Source organism: Lissotriton vulgaris, chromosome 11 (genome assembly GCF_964263255.1).
Source record: "Lissotriton vulgaris chromosome 11, aLisVul1.2, whole genome shotgun sequence".
NCBI classification, from domain to species: Eukaryota; Metazoa; Chordata; class Amphibia; order Caudata; family Salamandridae; genus Lissotriton; species Lissotriton vulgaris.
In genome coordinates, this window is record NC_141699.1 from 515,403,486 (window position 1) to 515,421,280 (window position 17,795).

A 17,795-nucleotide genomic window follows, 5' to 3' on the forward strand; every position below is an offset into this window, starting at 1 on the left:
ACAGGTTCAATATCACTGGCTCGAGTCTACAAGCTACAATCTTTGCATATATTTTACAGTCAAGATTGATAGGAGAGCGGTTTATAATTTTTACCATCAAAGTGATCCTTCCCTTCCTTTGGGATGGCTACGATTACAGCTTCAGTAGCTGAGCCAGCAATAACGCCTCATGTCATAGTGTTGAAAGTCAAAATGTAAAGCTTTTGCTACTCTTTCAGCAAAGAGTATGTAAAATTTGGACGAATAACTGTCTGGGCCGGGCACTCAGATCTGAGACTGTGTATTGTAGATATAATCTCGTCCTCCACAACAGGCTTATAGAGATTAAGTCTGTCAGCCTGTGACACCTGAGGGAGGCTGCAGTAATCAAGATAGTCATTGATAACTGAGAGGGGAGCAGAGGTTGCAGTAGAATGACCTGATAGCATCGAGGATACGTTGTGTTGATGAAATAATTACCCCAACCTAGTTTCCTATTGTGGGTTTCCCAGCATTGGAAACTTCAACATATTTCCGGGTTGTTTTATTTAAAATTTGATTATACTTATCTTGTAAGGTTTGCAATTTAGGTAAAGCTTCTGAGCCCTTAGTGTTTCTAAGCCTCAATCGCCACCTCCAATCATGGAAGATGTTCGGATACGTATTTGTTTTAAGGCCATTTGTTGGATCATTAGGCCTCTAAGCGTGGATTTCAGTGCATCCCATCTTGTGGTTAAGGAGGTATCATCAATATGATTCTCTTCAAGGAAGTGGCCAATACCTTTTGCTATTTCCTCTCTATTGCTATCATCCTCACACAGATCATCATTTAGGCACCACTGCAGAGGAAGAGGAGAAGGGGCATTCAAAGTAAGGTCCATCGATATGCATTCATCATTTGCTATTAATATCTATTCTATTTATATATTATATCCTGGAGAAGGAGTGATGTGGAGATGAGTAGAATTGTTATTGCTACCGAAGGGGTAATATAGTTTCCGTATGTCAATTAAGTTATTATTATTATTGCTGCAAATTTTCATTTGTTAATGAGAGTTATTACTCATAAATGTATGTGTGTATATTCTATCAAGATTGCCATCCATTGGAAGATTGAAGTCTCCTCCCATTATCGCCCCAAGGTTGGCAGGTAGTTCTGTTAATTGTGTATCTAGATACTTCAAAACTCTACAGCTTTGTCATTGTGAGCATAGAAATTAACATAACATTCTAAATCTCTCCTACTTACCCTGGAAATGAGCCTTCTTCCATGTTGGTCGTGTGTGAGATATCACAGTTATGTTAGATTTCCTTGATATTAAGGTGAAGACCCCAATTATTTTCTGTTGTGCTGGGGAGATGGCAATCTCTGCAATCCATGTGCTGTAAACTTTGCATCTTGAATGGATTTTAGACGTGTCTGCTGTAGCAGAATAACGCCACCCTTCAGCTTTTTAAAATAGTATGCAATCGTTCTGCGTTTTACTTGATGGTTAAGACCTTCGGTATTCAAGGACAGTATTTTAAAGGATGGAGACATTATGTTGCTTTGGATTGTAGTGGTATGATGAAGTAGACATCTAGGGTTGATGTGGGTAAGAAGATCCCACACAAGCAGTTTTGTGTATACTTATGTGGAAGATTGGGTATATTGAGATCGGTATAACAGGTGTCTATGTGCAGTGTTATGACCTAATCTCTGCTGAATGACGAGAAGGTGTTTTGCGGTGGAACCTGTGAAGTAGCATGGGAAAGAGGTGAGAGAAGAGAAGAAAATTAAAGATAGAGGAGGGATTTATTTATTTTATTTTATTTTTGTCTGGCTCCACGCTGCAGGATCCGGTTGTAGCACATAGGACTCCACCTCCCGACCACACTGACGTAAAAACACAGTGTGTTCGAGGGATAGGGCGAGGGAAAATAAAATAGAACAAGGAGGGGACGGAAGGGGACTGCAGGGAAGAGACAGCTGAAAGACAAGAAAAGGAACACACAGGTTAACGTTATTCACAACTCAACCTACTCTCATTGCATTCTCGCTAAACAGGTCAGCAATGTTCACCTTTGTGAGTGAAGTGTTCTCCACCTTTCCCTTTTATAACATATCACGGATATCAGTACCTCTGGTCCCTGAAGAACACAAAAAAAGCAGGTTACACTCTGGCAACAGAAAGAACTCCTCCTGGTATTCGTCGGTATCTTTTAAGAACGTACCCCTTCTTGTATTTGGTGATATCCTTATGCTGCATTCATAACACACCACATTCCCAAGTGTAATTCAAAAAGAAGTATATAGCCAAAAGTTTCTTTAAAGAACAAACAACAAAAGCTCCAATTTAGACACGGTGAGACGTAGCATCCAACCACTGTCCTCCGCTCTAATATAGTATACTCCACAAGATTCCAATAAGATTCAAATCTCCAAATACGGCAAGGTGTAGGGCCCCACTACCTTCCCATTTGGCACTTAAAGGACAGGACACTAGTGACCTTCTTCGGAACGGTAGCGCGTAGAAAAGACCTCCCACTACGCTCCGCTCTACAACTGGCCAGAAACAAAAAAACCTGCACAGCCGTGCAAGTCCAAAAACAATGGCTCCTTTCCAAGTGATTCTCAAAAGGAAATAATAAACGTATCAAAGTCACGCGTTATCACCACGCGCTGTCTTTAAACTATCAGGATTTGATTTGAGTCCCAACTCCGCTTTACTCATGGTCTCCGTTTCCCACCGGTAACTTGTATCAGCCCAGAGACCTTTGTTTACAGTCCTCGCGACGGAGACGCCTTCGCTCCGCTCGCTGTGCTTGCGATCAAAGAACGCCGGCAGCTGTCTGGAAGGCGGGTTGTTTGCATAAACAAAGGCGCAAACTTTCTCACTCGCCTTTGACACCAGGAATATGCAGCTATTCAGTACCTCAGGATCAAAAACGGGAAGCGCTGCAGAAAACTATGGACTCCGATTCAAAAAACCACTGATAGCACAAAATCACGAACAGTGTCAGGCGGTCTCGCCCATCCTTTTATAGCGCCACTCCCACCACCAGGACTTCTGGGAGATGTAGTTTATCATTTTAGGTAGGCGCCTTGCTAGATCCTGACAATTATTTCCATTTGAAAAAGCGCTACAGCTACCCAGAAAGGATTTCCCGGCGCCGAGACACAGCATAAGGATGTCAAGAGAGATTTCTGGCTATTCAAGTTATTGTTCGAATAGCCAGGTCTTAACGTGCTTTCTGAACTTGACATGATTTTCCTCCTTTCGAATGAAGGGAGGGAGTGTGTTCCAGAGGGATGGTCCACGGTGGGCGAAGGATCTGCCTCCCATTTTTGCCAGTTTAAATCTTGGTACACAGAAGTTGGCAGCAGATTGCGAACGAAGATTACGCTTGGGAATATAGGGGTGAGCCAGAGCTAGGAGGTATTTGGGAGCAGTACCTGCCTTGATTCTGAACATGTAGTTCAGGGCTTTGAAACGGATTCTGCTTTCAATCCTGAGCCAGTGGAGTTCGCGACGGTAGCTCGAGACTCCAGTATTTTTGGCGATTTTGTGCAGTAGTCGAACTGCAGCGTTCTGGACAAGTTGTAGTCGACTGACTACCGCTTTGTTTGAGCCAAGGTACAGAATGTTGCCGTAGTCAAGCCGTGATGTAATGAGGGCATTGACTACGGTCTTTTGCATGGAAGAGGGCAGCATCCAAATAATTTTCCTCAGCGATTTGATGATGGTAAGGCAAAGGCCAACAACTTTGTTGGCCTGTTGGTTCATGGAGAGGGAGCTATCCAAGATGACTCCTAGATTACGAACTTGAGTCACTGGGGTAGGAAAGTTGCCCATCTGGTTTGGCCAGTGTGAAGGATTCCAAAGATCTTGACGTTTTCCTAAGAGAAGAATCTCTGTCTTGTCTCCATTGAGCTTTAATTGGTTTCTTGTCATCCAATTAAGGATGTTTTGTAGCCCTGATTTGAGGAGAAAAGGGGATGTCGGACAGGATTCAGATAGGGAAAAAATAACAAGATAACAAGCCAACTCAAAAACAAAAAAAACACAACCAAAAAAATCCTGACCAATCCCCACCCCCAACCCTTCCACTGAAATGCGACAAGGAAGCATTTCCCCATCCTTTATCTAAATAGGACGCAAAAGGCCACAAACAGGGCTTCCCAAGCCAAATAAGGATATTTCTGATCCTCCAAGCAAAAGAAGAAGGTCGGTATCGTACAGATTAAGCAAAGCATTTAAATTTGTTAGAATCAAACATATAAGTTAACTTTGGCAACAGTATATGAGAATGAGTAACCAGAAAGCCTACATATGATTTATTTGGTCATAGGTTAAGATTAAACACCAGATGTACAAGACCTATTTATAGTAAGACTGTATAGAGACACCTGCGACTGTTAAATATATTACCCAGCTCAGATGTGCTCTCATACCAACAATACCCTTTTTAGACCATTTATGCTACCTGTAGCAGTGTGCCAGTACTAGATAATCAGAATGAGAAGAGTCATTTTTAAGCAACGTAACATGCTATGCACCATTATTGAACATTAACATTAGTGGACCTTAACATAAATATTATTGGACATTAACAGTCAATGTACAGTCATTATATCCTAGTGGTCTAGATTGCGTATAGGTGACGAAATGCGTTACTTACCTTTAACTGCAGTTATCCAGTATTGGTGTTTTCATAGATTCACATGCCTGAATCCTTCCCTGTCATCGAGATGGGAGTCTCCGGTACATAGAAGAGTAATGTCCTATAGTCATACATAGAGAATAGAAGGCCTAAAGGCCTCACCTTAGTAACATATCCATGTCCTTTTGTAAAAAGGACCAAACTCCAGACAAGAGCCAATCAGCTATCACCTCCCTCTAGCCGGAGCCTCAGTCCCTCAGATTTTCATACGCACTAAGCTAAGTAGGCGTGACACAGAGAGTTAGGTGAGTCCATCCCGGGCAGGCGGGAGGGTTGCATGTGAATCTATGAAAGACACCAATACTGGATAACTGCAGTTACAGGTAAGTAACGCATTTCTTATCCAGTATTATAGGTGCCTTTCGTAGATTCACATGCCTGAATCAGAGTAGCAAGCAATGCAGAGTGCACATTTCTGATGGTACAGCATATGCAAGTCATTAGATAATACATATCATGCGACAATTAACCACCAATAAATGTCAACAATAAGCATCAACATATAAATGTGCATATCAGAGAAGGATGGAGGGATGGAGAAAGGCTCACCTTACTGAAATAGATGGCGTAATACTGCTTGTCCCACTGCCGCATCCCTCATCAGCTCTGTGTCCAGGCAGTAATGCCTAGTGAAGGTATGCGGCGACTTCCATGTTGCCGCCCTGCAAATGTCCACGACTGGCACCCCAGCAAAGAGTGCCATAGATGTAGACATAGCTCTTGTAGAATGAGCCCGGACTTTAGACCGTAATGGCTGTCCAGCTCGGTCATGACAGAAAGTAATCGCTGAAGAGATCCATCTGGAGAAACTCTGTTTAGTAAGCGGTAGACCTTTCCTAGGTCTACTGAAAGCTATGAAGAGTTGATTAGACTTCCTGAATGTTTTGGTCTTATCAATAATAAAAAATTTCAAGCACCTTTTAAGATCTAATGAATGCAGCGACCTCTTAGCTGCAGTGCTGGGGTTTGGAAAGAATGATCTTAGGACTACAGGCTCGTTCAAGTGGAAGTCCGAAGGGACTTTAGGGATAAATTTAGGATTGGTCCTCAAAATCACCCTGTCGTCTTTGAACTATAGAAAAGGATCTTGGATGGAAAATGCCTGCATTTCACTGACCCTCCTTGCAGATGTAAGCGCTAGGAGGAAAGCTGTTTTCCACGAGATTTACTTTAGGTCAGCCTTGTGTATGGGTTTGAATGGATGTTTCATAAGTTGGTTAAGAACCACATTTAGATGCTATGTTGGTGGAGCCATCCGTACTGGCGAGAAAGATCTGTATAGTCCTTTCAGGAACTGTTTGATTAGTCTGCTAGACCATAGAGGGGGACCCTTTGAACGTGATATTGCTGCCAAGTGTACCTTAATGGAGGATTGGGCTAGGCCCGGCTGTGCCAGATGTAGTAGATAAGGCAACATTTGTTCTGGAGAGGAGGAAAATGGTCGAATTTCTCTGTCAGCACACCATACACAAAAGCGCTTCCACTTCAGGGAATATGTCTTGTTAGTGCTATCCGCTCTTGCCTTGGCTAGAATATACCGACAGTCCTGTGGTATGTTTAGACTGCTGAATTCTAGGTACTCAGGAGCCAGGCGGCTAACCTGAGAGACTTCAGATCCGGATGTTGAACCTGCTTGTTGTTCATTGTGAGCAGGGATGGATACTGGGGCAGATGAATCGGTGTCTCTAGAGATAGACGATGGAGCTCCGTGAACCAGTGTTGTCTTGGCCAGAATGGGGCTATCAGAATTAAAGTGCAAGGCTCCGCTTTCATCTTTCTTAGGACCCTGGGAAGCATCGGGAATGGGGGAAATGCGTACGCAAAGACGTTGCACCATGCGATGGAAAATGCATTCCCTAGGGACCCTGAATGGGGATGCCAGCTTGGGGAGTTTGGGCATTTGGCGATCTTTCTGGTCGCAAATAGATCGATTTGCAGCGATCCCCACTTGGAAAAGATCTGGTCGATGATTGCCTGGTCCAGTTCCCATTCGTGCCACAATGTCCTCTGCCTGCTTAATGCGTCCGCAATTACATTGTCCTTGCCTGGGACATACTCCGCCCTTAGCGTTACATTGTGGAGAATGAGCCAATTCCAGATCTTTTGCGATTCGCGAGAGAGAGTGTCTGCGAACGCGTCCCTCCCTGTTTGTTTAGATAGTGCATTGTCGTAGTGTTGTCGGACCTGACGAGCACTAGGGAGTTCTTGATCCTTGGCAAGAATGGCTGTAGGGCCAGGAAGACTGCCATCAGCTCGAGTAGGTTGATGTGGAAATGTTTTTCCAGCTCTGACCATTTGCCACTTATCTGTAGTTCCTGTAGGACAGCTCCCCAACCCTCGAAGGAAGCGTCCGTTGTGATGACATGAGGAGCTGCGGGAAGTAGGAATGTTAGTCCCCGCAAGAGGTTTTTTGATGACATCCACCATTGCAATGTCTTGATGATTCGCTCTGTAATAGTTCTGCGGTCGTCGAACGACCCTGTGCATTGTATCCATTGCCTGGACAAAGCCTCTTGTAGGGGATGCATCCGTAGACGGTAATGTGGTATGAGTAGGATGCATGATGACATCATCCCCAAAAGGAATTTTAGGATACGAACTGGCAACGTTTTCTTCAAGGCTACTGTTGAGGCTAGAGAAAGGAGCTTGCGTTTTCGTTTCTGGGATGGAAACGCCTTTACAGAAACTGTGTTCAGAGTTGCTCCGAGAAAGGTGATGATGCGAGAAGGTTGAAAAGTGGACTTTTCTTGGTTGATTGTAAGACCCAAGTGACTGAAGAGATTGAGACAGGCGTTGGAGGATCTGGAGGTGCCTGCAAAGGATGGTGCCTTCACCAGCCAGTGATCCAAATATGGGAAGACTTGGTGACCATGCTGCCTGAGGAAAGCTGCCACCGGGGAGAGACACTTGGTGAAGATGCGGGCGCAGATTTGAGGCCAAAAGGTAGGACATGGAACTGGAAGTGCCTGCCCGCAAATGCAAACCTCAGGTATTTTTTGTGATTTTTGTGGACTGGAACATGAAAGTATGCGTCCTGTAAGTCCAGGGACATCATGAAATCCCCTTCCTCCAGGAGCTTCAAGATCTACTGTATGGTGACCATGTAGAACGACTGCTTCTTTAAGAACTTGTTCAACGCTCTGAGGTCTAGAATGGGCCTCCATTTATTTTCTTTCTTCTGAATGAGAAAGAAGCGGGAGTAAAAACCCCTTCCCCTTCTGAGAAGATGGTACTCTCTCTATCCCTCCTTTCCTGAGCATAATTGAGAGTTCTTGTAGAAGCAATCATAGGTTTTTGTGTTGCATTGGGCGGGGAGGAGTTGTCGGAGGGATACTTTTGAATTCCATGGAATGGCCAAATTGAATCAATTGAAGGACCCACCGGTCCGTGGTTATTCTTTTCCAATTCCTGAGAAAATGTGTTCATTTTCCTCCAATCTTTAAAGAAGTAGATGGGGGTTGGACTGGCTGGATGAATAGGTCATTGGCGTCTGCCATTGTTCCTCCTTTGATTTTTGCCCCTAAAGGTTGACTTTCCGTATGAGGATTGTCGGCCCTGCTGTTGTTGGCGATTCTGATATTGGGTTCTACCCTGGTTGGAAGAATATGATGATCTGCTCTGAAAACCACATCTGTATGAGGGTTGTCCTCGTCTTCTGTTCCCTCGAAAGGACTGTTTCTTGTATTGGAGCGTACCCAGCGCTCTTGCCGTGTCCGTGTCTTTTTTAATAGCTTGTAGAGCCTCGTCCATCTTAGCTCCAAACAGATGTTGGCCATCATATGGCATATCTAGGACTTTAGACTGTACCTCCGGTCTAAATGAGGTTGCCTTGAGCCATCCTTGCCTCCGTAAAACGGCTGCCCCGGCCAATTGCCGGAATCCAGTCATCGCTACATCCATAGCGCAGTCTATTATTTCAGATGCTGATATCTGACCCTCCAAAAGGATAGATTGTACTTCCTTTTTTGAGGCGTCTGGTAACTCAGATAAATACGGGGCAATATCTGCCCATAGCTGTCTATTGTATGGTCCTAGAAGCGCCAGTGTATTTGCTGCCTTCACCTCATTGCTGACATTGTAGAAAAACGCTTTCCTATATTGTCTAACTTCCTCCCCTCCTTGTCCGGTGGCGCTGTCAAAGGTGATGAGGGATTTCTTGAATTCTTTTGAGCCGCCTGAGTGACCACCGAATCAGGTTTAGGGTGTCCTGTGAGGCAGGCCGCTGCTGACGGTGGGGCCTTGTATTTCTTTTTTTTTAAAAAAAAACCTTTATTGTAGCATTCAGTAAAAATACAAGTATGGGCCTACAAACGCGGGGGCCGGCCGCTAGCCAAATTAAAATCTCCGATATCACAGTATGGCACAGCTCATCAGCCGACAACCCAGAGGTCCGGCAGCGATTCAGGATAAAAGTTGTATTAGAATGAACAACTGGGTTCCAGCATGAGACAGAGGTTTCATTTTATATCAAACAGAATGCGGGGGACGGGGTAAGAAACAGGATATGCATGTAATAACCACTATAATGGAGAATTGGCACCAGAGCATATAGATCGGTACAAAAGAACACACAATATACATTCCATGTTGCGCCAGTACTCGGAGCCTACCCACCCAGGAATCAGGATATCATGAGAGCATAAGCACGAAATACAAACACACGATAAGAATCCGAATGATTCGTAGCTATACTGATCCTTTAAGAAAGAGAGAGAAAGAAAGAAAGGCCATAGAAAATAAAAAAGGCAAAATAACCCCCCCCCCCTGCACCCCTGCAAATGGCTACAGCCTAACCCCACTAGCAGTGTGCCTGTCGCCCCTAATAACTAAAACCCCAAACGTAGGAGAAAGAACGGAGGAGGGAATATCCATGTGGGCTCCCAGCCCCTTTAGACCCCCCGCCCGAAACAGCCACCCCCTATCACCAAAAGACAAGTTTAAGACAACAATATAGAAGAAATTAGAGGGTACCGTGAGACACCGCCCAGCCTCTTAGAGCAAACAGTTGCAGGTCCAACACTTATGAAAACCACGCCAACCCTTCCCGACCCAGTCGATCTTAACCTTGGCCCTTCCGAACAAGAACACGAACCCCTCTCAGCGAGACCCGAAGGCACACAAAGAAGCAATAAAGAAGAAGAGAGTCATCAAAAAGCAGCCCATGGCTACCGGCAGGCAGTGAGTCCACAGGAACTTTAGACAGAGACGAACTCTCCCTCCTAGTTGAACAGTCCCAATGTGTCTTGCACAGGAGACGTAGCACCACCAGGAAAGGAGAAGATGACCACAAAATGAATGGAAAGTCACAAACAAAAGTCTCCTTTGGGGGGGGGGGAACGCCTGTCGTTATCTCCAAAGCCGGTGGTGGTGGAAGGTTCAGCAATACCATGACATCCTCGGGAACACCGTCTCCCAGGGCACCATCCGATGGTTCCAATACTTGTTTCCTCACTGGGTTCTCGCACGGAGTCAAAATGGCCGCGGTATGAATGGCTGTAGATTCCTGTTCCAACAATAAGGCTGGGCCCGGTTCCACCAGGAGCATCTCAGATAGGCGCGTGTCCAATTTGCTCAACAAAGTATCCACATGTGTGCGAAATGCCCAAAGTTCTGCCAGTATTGACCTCAGCGATGGCTCATGCACCGTTCGATCCATATTCTCATGCCCGATATCAGTGACAATCACCTCCCTGGGTGAATCTGGCATCCTCGGGGGGGGGGGGGACAGACAGGACCACGAACGTGCAAATGCGAGGGGTGACCAGTCTTTGTCCGCAGCCACGGTCAACCCAGTAAGGACCGCAGGCCAGAGACCCCGAGCCACCAAACCCTGGCGGGCGCAAACCGGGTTCGCGGGACGGGGGCCCCCACCCGCAGCCGGCAGCAAGCTGACTCACCCCTCGGTCGATGCTGAGCAATGAAAACGATCGCTGCCAATTTCGGGCTGAATTAAAGCCACCACTCTGGTCGACCGGACCCTGCCCGATTCTCCTGGCCGATGTTGTTGCACTACAGCCCGGCTGTGAAAGTACTCCAGGCCCCGGCTTGACCGCCGCAAACTTCAACTTGACGGAACTTTGTCAAACAAGCCGATAAAAGTTTTTGGATTTCACCATCGGAGTGCGGAACAGTTCATGCACACAGAGACTAGGCGTAAAGTCAGGATAATGTACATGGTATCGTGGCGGGTTACGGAGGTCGGCGGAGCCGGGAGCCTAAGCAGCCATCTTGCTTGCTGACGTAGCTCCTCCTATTGCCTTGTATGTCTTATCCAGTCTTGGAACTACTGGCGAGACTGAGGCTGGAGATTGCATCAACTGCAGACCCTGCTCCCATACATAATCAATTATTGGAATTGATCTCGCTGCATTTTTAAGCAGTTCTTTAAAGTCGTATAGGAAACAGTCATGTTCCTGAGATTCCATTGTCATGTGGAAGCGTTTTGCCGCTCTCTCAACCAAATTGTGGAAACCACCGATGTCCACTGGTGGAGAGTCTGAAGTAGCGGGCACAGGAGACGCTGGAGAATCGATGACATATTTGTCATAGTCGTCATGAATGGATTGGTCATCCTGCACTTCGTCCTCCTCTGGTTGATCTTCCTCTCCTTCTTCATCAGATGATGGAGGACAAGACACGTGCACCCTCTCCTGCTGGAGAACCAAGGGCGGCAGTCGAGGCCGTGGCGATGGCACTGTCGCCGCTGGTGGAAGAGCTGGTGATTCTGGGAATCTTTGTTTATAGTCCTCAATCAGAAATCTTAAATCAGTCACTAGAGATGCTGGCAGACACACCATGGGCGTAATGTGCGTCTGTACTGTATGCTGCTGGACTACTTCCTCGTCCGAGCTTTGACATTTCACCACTAGCTCCGAAGGGCTGTTTGCCTGGAGCATATCCTCCTCATCAGATTCTTCATCTTGTAGGAGATGAGCTGGCGGTAGACTTTGCAACCGGCATGGAGATGTTAAGTCCGGCGTGATTGCCCTTTTCGAGATTTTGACCTGAGAATTGGAATGGAAACCAGAATCAGTCATCAACACCTGGCTCGCCGATGGAGTGATCATTGACGATGTATTGCCGACAGTCTGTTCATTCTGGACATTTGCCGTCCACGGAATTATTGTCGTCGATTCCTCCAACAGGGTCGTCGACGATGGTTTCGTCGACGGTGCCGCTGTCAACGGCGTCTTCATAGTCGTCGACGCCTTCGTCTACGGTGTTGCTGTGGATGGTATCTTCATCGACGATGACGTCTTCGTCGACTGTGCCGCTACCGAGGGCGCCTTCATCGTCATCGACGGTGTGCCCATCGACGATGATGTTTTCGGCGACGATGTCTTCGTCGGCATGGCCTTCGTCGACGGAGTTGACTTTGTCGTCGATACTGTCGTCGACCTTTTAATAACAATGGTCGATGACAAGGGCTTACCCGCCGTTGACGATGGGGTAATTGTCGTTGAAGAAGTTAACGTTGACGATGCCGTCGTCGTCAAGACTGTCGTCGTCGGCGTCGAGACGTAGACAGGAGACCCAGCCTTACTGAGCGCTGATGATGATGTCGATGAGGTAGTCATCGACGACGACGCAGGTTTTCTGAAGGTGTGAACCTCCTTGTCAGAAGCTGATGCTGACAGGACCTCTGAAGACTTTTTAGCTGTCTTCTTTAGAGGAGCGTCTTGAGGACTAGGGGAAGCTACCCTTGGCCTTTTGAGAGACAGTTTAGAGGAGACTGAAGAACTCTCACCTTCTTCAGAAGATTCCAGATTGTCTCTGTCCTTGAGCCTTTGGAGCCATAGCAGAAGGCGTCCTTCTCGGTCCTTGAGAGTTTTTGTGGAAAATGTTCTACATATTTTGCAGTCCTTAGATGAATGATCTGGGTATAGGCAATATAAGCATTTCTTGTGTTGGTCATCGATGTGGAGCCTTTGTTTACCACAAGAACTACAGGCTCTAAAAAGACCCTTCTTATGAGTATCAGCCATAATAAATCGCTTTTACCTAGAAAGAATCCAATTTTTGAAGAAATAAAGCTTTAGAAGCAAACCTGAGCAGAACTCAAGTAGAGACTCCCTTAGCACAACATGCGGTAGAAAATCTGAGGGTCTGAGGCTCCTGCCAGGAAGGTTCTAGAGCAGAGGTCTTCAAACTTTTTGATGCCGAGACCCCCTTGTAAAATCTTTTTAGGGGTAAGGACCCCCTTCTGACAAAAGTTTCTAGAAACTGGTACTCCTCATCATCATCTTTTGACAACCATAAATGCGCCTGTTAGACCTCATCACATCCATCCATCATTCATCCACCCACACTTTCACACATCCATCCATCCTTTCATCCATCCATCCATCATCCATCCACCCTTTCATCTTTCCATCCATACATCCATCCTTTACCCATCCACCCTTCCACCCATCCACCCATCATTCATCCACCCACCTTTTCACACATCCACCCATCATTCATCCATGCAACCTTTTATCCATCCATCCATCCACCCTTTCATCCTCCCATCCATACATGCATCCTTAATTCATCCACCCTTTCATCCATACATCCATCCACCCACCCTTTTATCCATCCACCCACCCATCATTCATCCTCCCACCTTTTCACACATCCATCAATGCATCATTCATCCATGCAACCTTTTATCCATCCATACATCCATCCATCGGTCCACCCTTTCATCCTTACATCCATACATCTATCCTTCATCCATCTATTCTTCACCCATCCACCCTTTCATCCTTACATCCATACATCCATCCTTCATCCATTCACCCTTTCATCCTTCCATTCATACATCCATCATTTACCCATCCACCTTCCATCCATCCACCCATCATTCATCCACTCACATTTTTACACATCCATCCATCATTCATCCATGCAACCTTTTATCCATCCATACATCCATCCACCCTTTCATCCTCCCATTCATACATCTATCCATCATCCATCCACCCTTTCATCCATCCACCCACCCACCCTTTCATCCATCCATCCACCCATCATTTATCCCCACCTTTTCACACATCCATCCATGTATCATTCATCCTTGCAATCTTTTATCCAGCCATACATCCATTCTTCATCCACCCACCCTTTCATCCACCCACCCTTTCATCCATCCATCCACTCATCATTCATCCCCCCACCTTTTCACACATCCATCCATGCATCATTCATCCATGCAACCTTTTATCCATCCATACATCCATCCATCCATCCTTCATCCGTCCACCCTTTCATCCTTCCTTCCATCCATGCACCCATCCTTCATCCGTCCACCCTTTCATCCTTACATCCATACATCTATCCTTCATCCATCTATCCTTCACCCATCCAACCTTTCATCCTTACATCCATCCATCCATCCTCCATCCATCCACCCTTTCATCCTTCCATCTATACATCCATCCTTTACCCATCCACCCTTCCATCCATCCACCCTTCATCCCCCACCTTTTCACACATCCATCCATGCATCATTCATCCATGCAATCGTTTATCCATCCATGCATACATCCATCGTTCATCCATCCACTCTTTCATCCATCCATTCACCCATCATTCATCCATCCATCTTTTCACACATCCATCCATCCATCCATCATTCATCCATGCAACCTTTTATCCATCCATACATCCTTCATCCAGCTACCCTTTCATCCTTCCTTCCATCCACCCTTTCATCCATCCACCCTTTCATCCATCCACCCTTTCATCCACCCATTCATCATTCATCCAACCACCTTTTCACACATCCATCCATCCTTCATCCTTACATCCATCTATCCACCCATCATTCATTCACCCACCTTTTGTGTGCCTTTCTCATGGGGGAGGGGGGGGGGTCAGTATCTCGCTGCGTGTTTTTCCTTCTTTCCCGATCATGGGAGGGCATCTCTGTGCCTCCCGGCTGGGGGCGGGGGATGTGTCACGGGACCCACAGCTCCAGGCGCGCAATATCTATTGACCTCAAAGGGCAGGCTACACTACAGCCTGCTCCCCCAGCCCCCCTCCCCCACTTCCCCCAGCTCGAAACGGCTTCAGGGACACACACAGCCACACCCGAGTACTTGACAAGTCTTTTACTTGTTAATGAGGCTTCGATGTTTTTCACACCTCGGTGTGAATGCGTGAGCACCCTCATCAGCCCAAGCCAGGGACAGAATCTGCGACCCCCTTCAAAGGACTCCACGACCCCCCTGGGGGTCGCGCCCCCCAGATTGAAGACCTCTGTTCTAGAGGGAGGTGATAGCTGATTGGCTCTTGTCTAGAGTTTGGTCCTTTTTACAAAAGGACATGGATATGTTACTAAGGTGAGGCCTTTAGGCCTACTATTCTCTATGTATGCCTATAGGACATTACTTTTCTATGTACCCGCTCTCGAAACGCGTATGGCAAGGACTTTGAAGCATGCAAGTACCCAGAACGCTGTCAGCAGGCTGCCAACAGACAGCGTGATTCACTTACTTCCAGGCGCCAGCTCTTTTAAATGGGATCTGCTATTGCTGGATATATATATATATATATATATATATATATATATATATATATATATATATATATATATATATATATATATATATATATATATATATATATATATATATATATATATATATATATATATATATATATATATATATATATATATATATATATATATATATATATATATATATATATATATATATATATATATATATATGTTCATGACACCTTGCCTGTCTTTTGTTAAATACATTTGTTGCTGGAAAGTCCGCTATGTGTCCTTGGCTGCTGTACGTTTAATTACTGTGGCGTTGTAATGGATATATATATATGTATGTAAGTTATGTAGGATGACAATATTTTAAATTACACATCTGCGTAGTAAAGTACTCCCATATTCCCAATGCAAGGGTGGTAACCTTACTTCCGATGTTATGACTCCTGGTGTACTTACATCCACAATGTAATGACTCCCAATGTAAAAGCTCCGATCTAATGGTAGCATTTACTCCTTCTACTGATTTTGTGAAACTTTGAGATACATATATATTTCTGGTTCGAAACAAGTGGTAATGAATATAGCATGTTGTTTTTTTCAACCCGTCTATTATGCTGCCATTATGCTGCCAATGTTTCTTTTCACTTTTCACATTCGAATGTTTATCATTGATATATTTTAAGAAAGGGACCAAGATGCTGCCTGCAAGCAACCTAAATAATGTTTTGTCCTAAAGATAATGTGTTGCTTCATTGAATAGAGATTGTTCATCATATTGTATATCGCTGTTCCAGTTTATTTTTGTACTATTAGATCACTTTAAAATTAATAACTTTTGAAATCTTTTTAGATTTGCGTTCACCAAAAATGTGTTCTTTTGACAACTTTGAATAACAAGTGCTTTTCGGAGGCAGCGTGCAACTCAAATGGAGTAAGTTTCTGAAATTGTTTTGCATTTACTTTGGTAAGATTTTTAAAGAAAGAAACATGATAAATATTTGTCACTGAAATTGATCCACACTTAGGGTCCAATTATGATGTTTGTCGAAAAAGCCTCCAACCACTAGTCGCAAGCTTTCCGACCAACTCGATAAGTTTGTGGTCCAACTGCCGAAATACTATGTCCGTGGTTGCAGCGTGAACCGGTTCGTCATTCTGGACTGTTCCGACCGGCTCGGAGATTCCTGGCCGGTCAGAACGGCACCCAAATCCTCTATGGACGGAGTTTCTGCTATCGGGATTACGATGTTGGTTTCCCACAGCCTTTCTGTGCCAGCCTTGCCAACACAGAAAGGCTGTTGTAAAGCATCCTATGGTTGGTGGGCGAGGGGGTACAAAGGGTCTCCCCCCGTAAATCCAAGCACTGTGTGGCAGGCCCATTGGGGTGCCTGCCACAGGGTGCAGGATTTTACATACATCCTCATTCCTCTATAGGCGCCTGTATTACGGCTGGTTTATGGCCGTAACACAAGCTCCCATAGAGAAATGTGAGTATCTGACCGAACAGTGTTCGGTCACATCATAATCAGGCGGTCTGAACTGACCGAGACAGTGTAGGTCAGAGGCAACTCTGACATCGAAATAAACCCCTTATTCTGCATTCATAAAAAGGTTCCAAGAAGTAATCCATCATGTCTGAAGTTGATTTTGTTGTATGAATATCTGCACTTTTTTGGGGGCGTGGCTTGGAAGCCGATGCGGACAGCGGTGTGAGCGCTGAGCTCCGCTACTGAAAGCCACAAAAATCCTGACTTGGTACCATCCTAGACCCCCTACCAGCACAACAAATCGTGGGAAAGGCAGGGTTTCACACGGACAAGATTTCGGTGCTGCACGGCACTCAAATACCGAAGTTACGGGCGGTTTATTGGCCCGGGACTGTCGGAGACAGCGTCAACAAAATGGCAGCACGGACAAACAACGAAGAACAGCGGATCGTGATGGGCGGCGCTGGTGCCAGCGGGCTGCACAAGTGATTACCTGGCCGGCTGGGAGATCGGGAGCGGCGGGGGACCCCCCTGTGTGTGGACCCGGTGCAGGGACAACAGAGAAGGCGTAGAGGACCGGCCGGGTCTGGGGAGACCTCCGAAGCTGAGAACTGCTGGTGGAGAGGAGCGGAGATTGTGCCTGAGAGAGCGGGAGAGCTGCTGCTGCCCAGAGCTAAGCCGCGGCGCTGGAACACTGACGCGGTGGAGAGCGGAGATAGCAGATCAGTGGACAGTGCGGCGATGCCTGGCCCTGTACCGGTGAGTGGGGTGTGGTGCGCTCTGGGGCGCAGAGGCAGGTATGGGGCCCGGAGGCGCTGCGGACTGCAAGCAGGGGCAGGAGGAAGGGTGTTCGCGGGCAGCTGGGGGTTGGCCCCCGCCGGGTGGTCTGTCCTGGGGCCAGAACACAACACGACCGCATTGAAGCCGGCAGACACCGCGATCTGCAAGAAAGGAGCCTTGGGAGCAGTGTCGCAAACAGGCCATGGGGAGCGGAGCGCCCTGAGGGGGTTGCATTGATGATCTGCAGCAGGCCTGAACACAGCGTGCTGGAATACACCCACAACAGTGACTGTGCTTATTTTATGAGCGGGACAATTTAGCCAACTGCATTGGATAGTCACTGCCCA

General features: G+C 46.2%; 1 protein-coding gene across 1 annotated transcript in view; it reads left to right on the forward strand.

Moving 5' to 3' along the window:
• Positions 1-17,795, forward strand: part of LOC147683095 (disintegrin and metalloproteinase domain-containing protein 9-like) — a 2,555,772-nt gene that overhangs the window by 1,979,309 nt on the left and 558,668 nt on the right. The window contains exon 15 of the mRNA XM_086942496.1: positions 16,032-16,112. Coding sequence (XP_086798622.1) covers positions 16,032-16,112 — 81 coding nt within the window. The remainder of the gene's footprint in view (positions 1-16,031; positions 16,113-17,795) is intronic.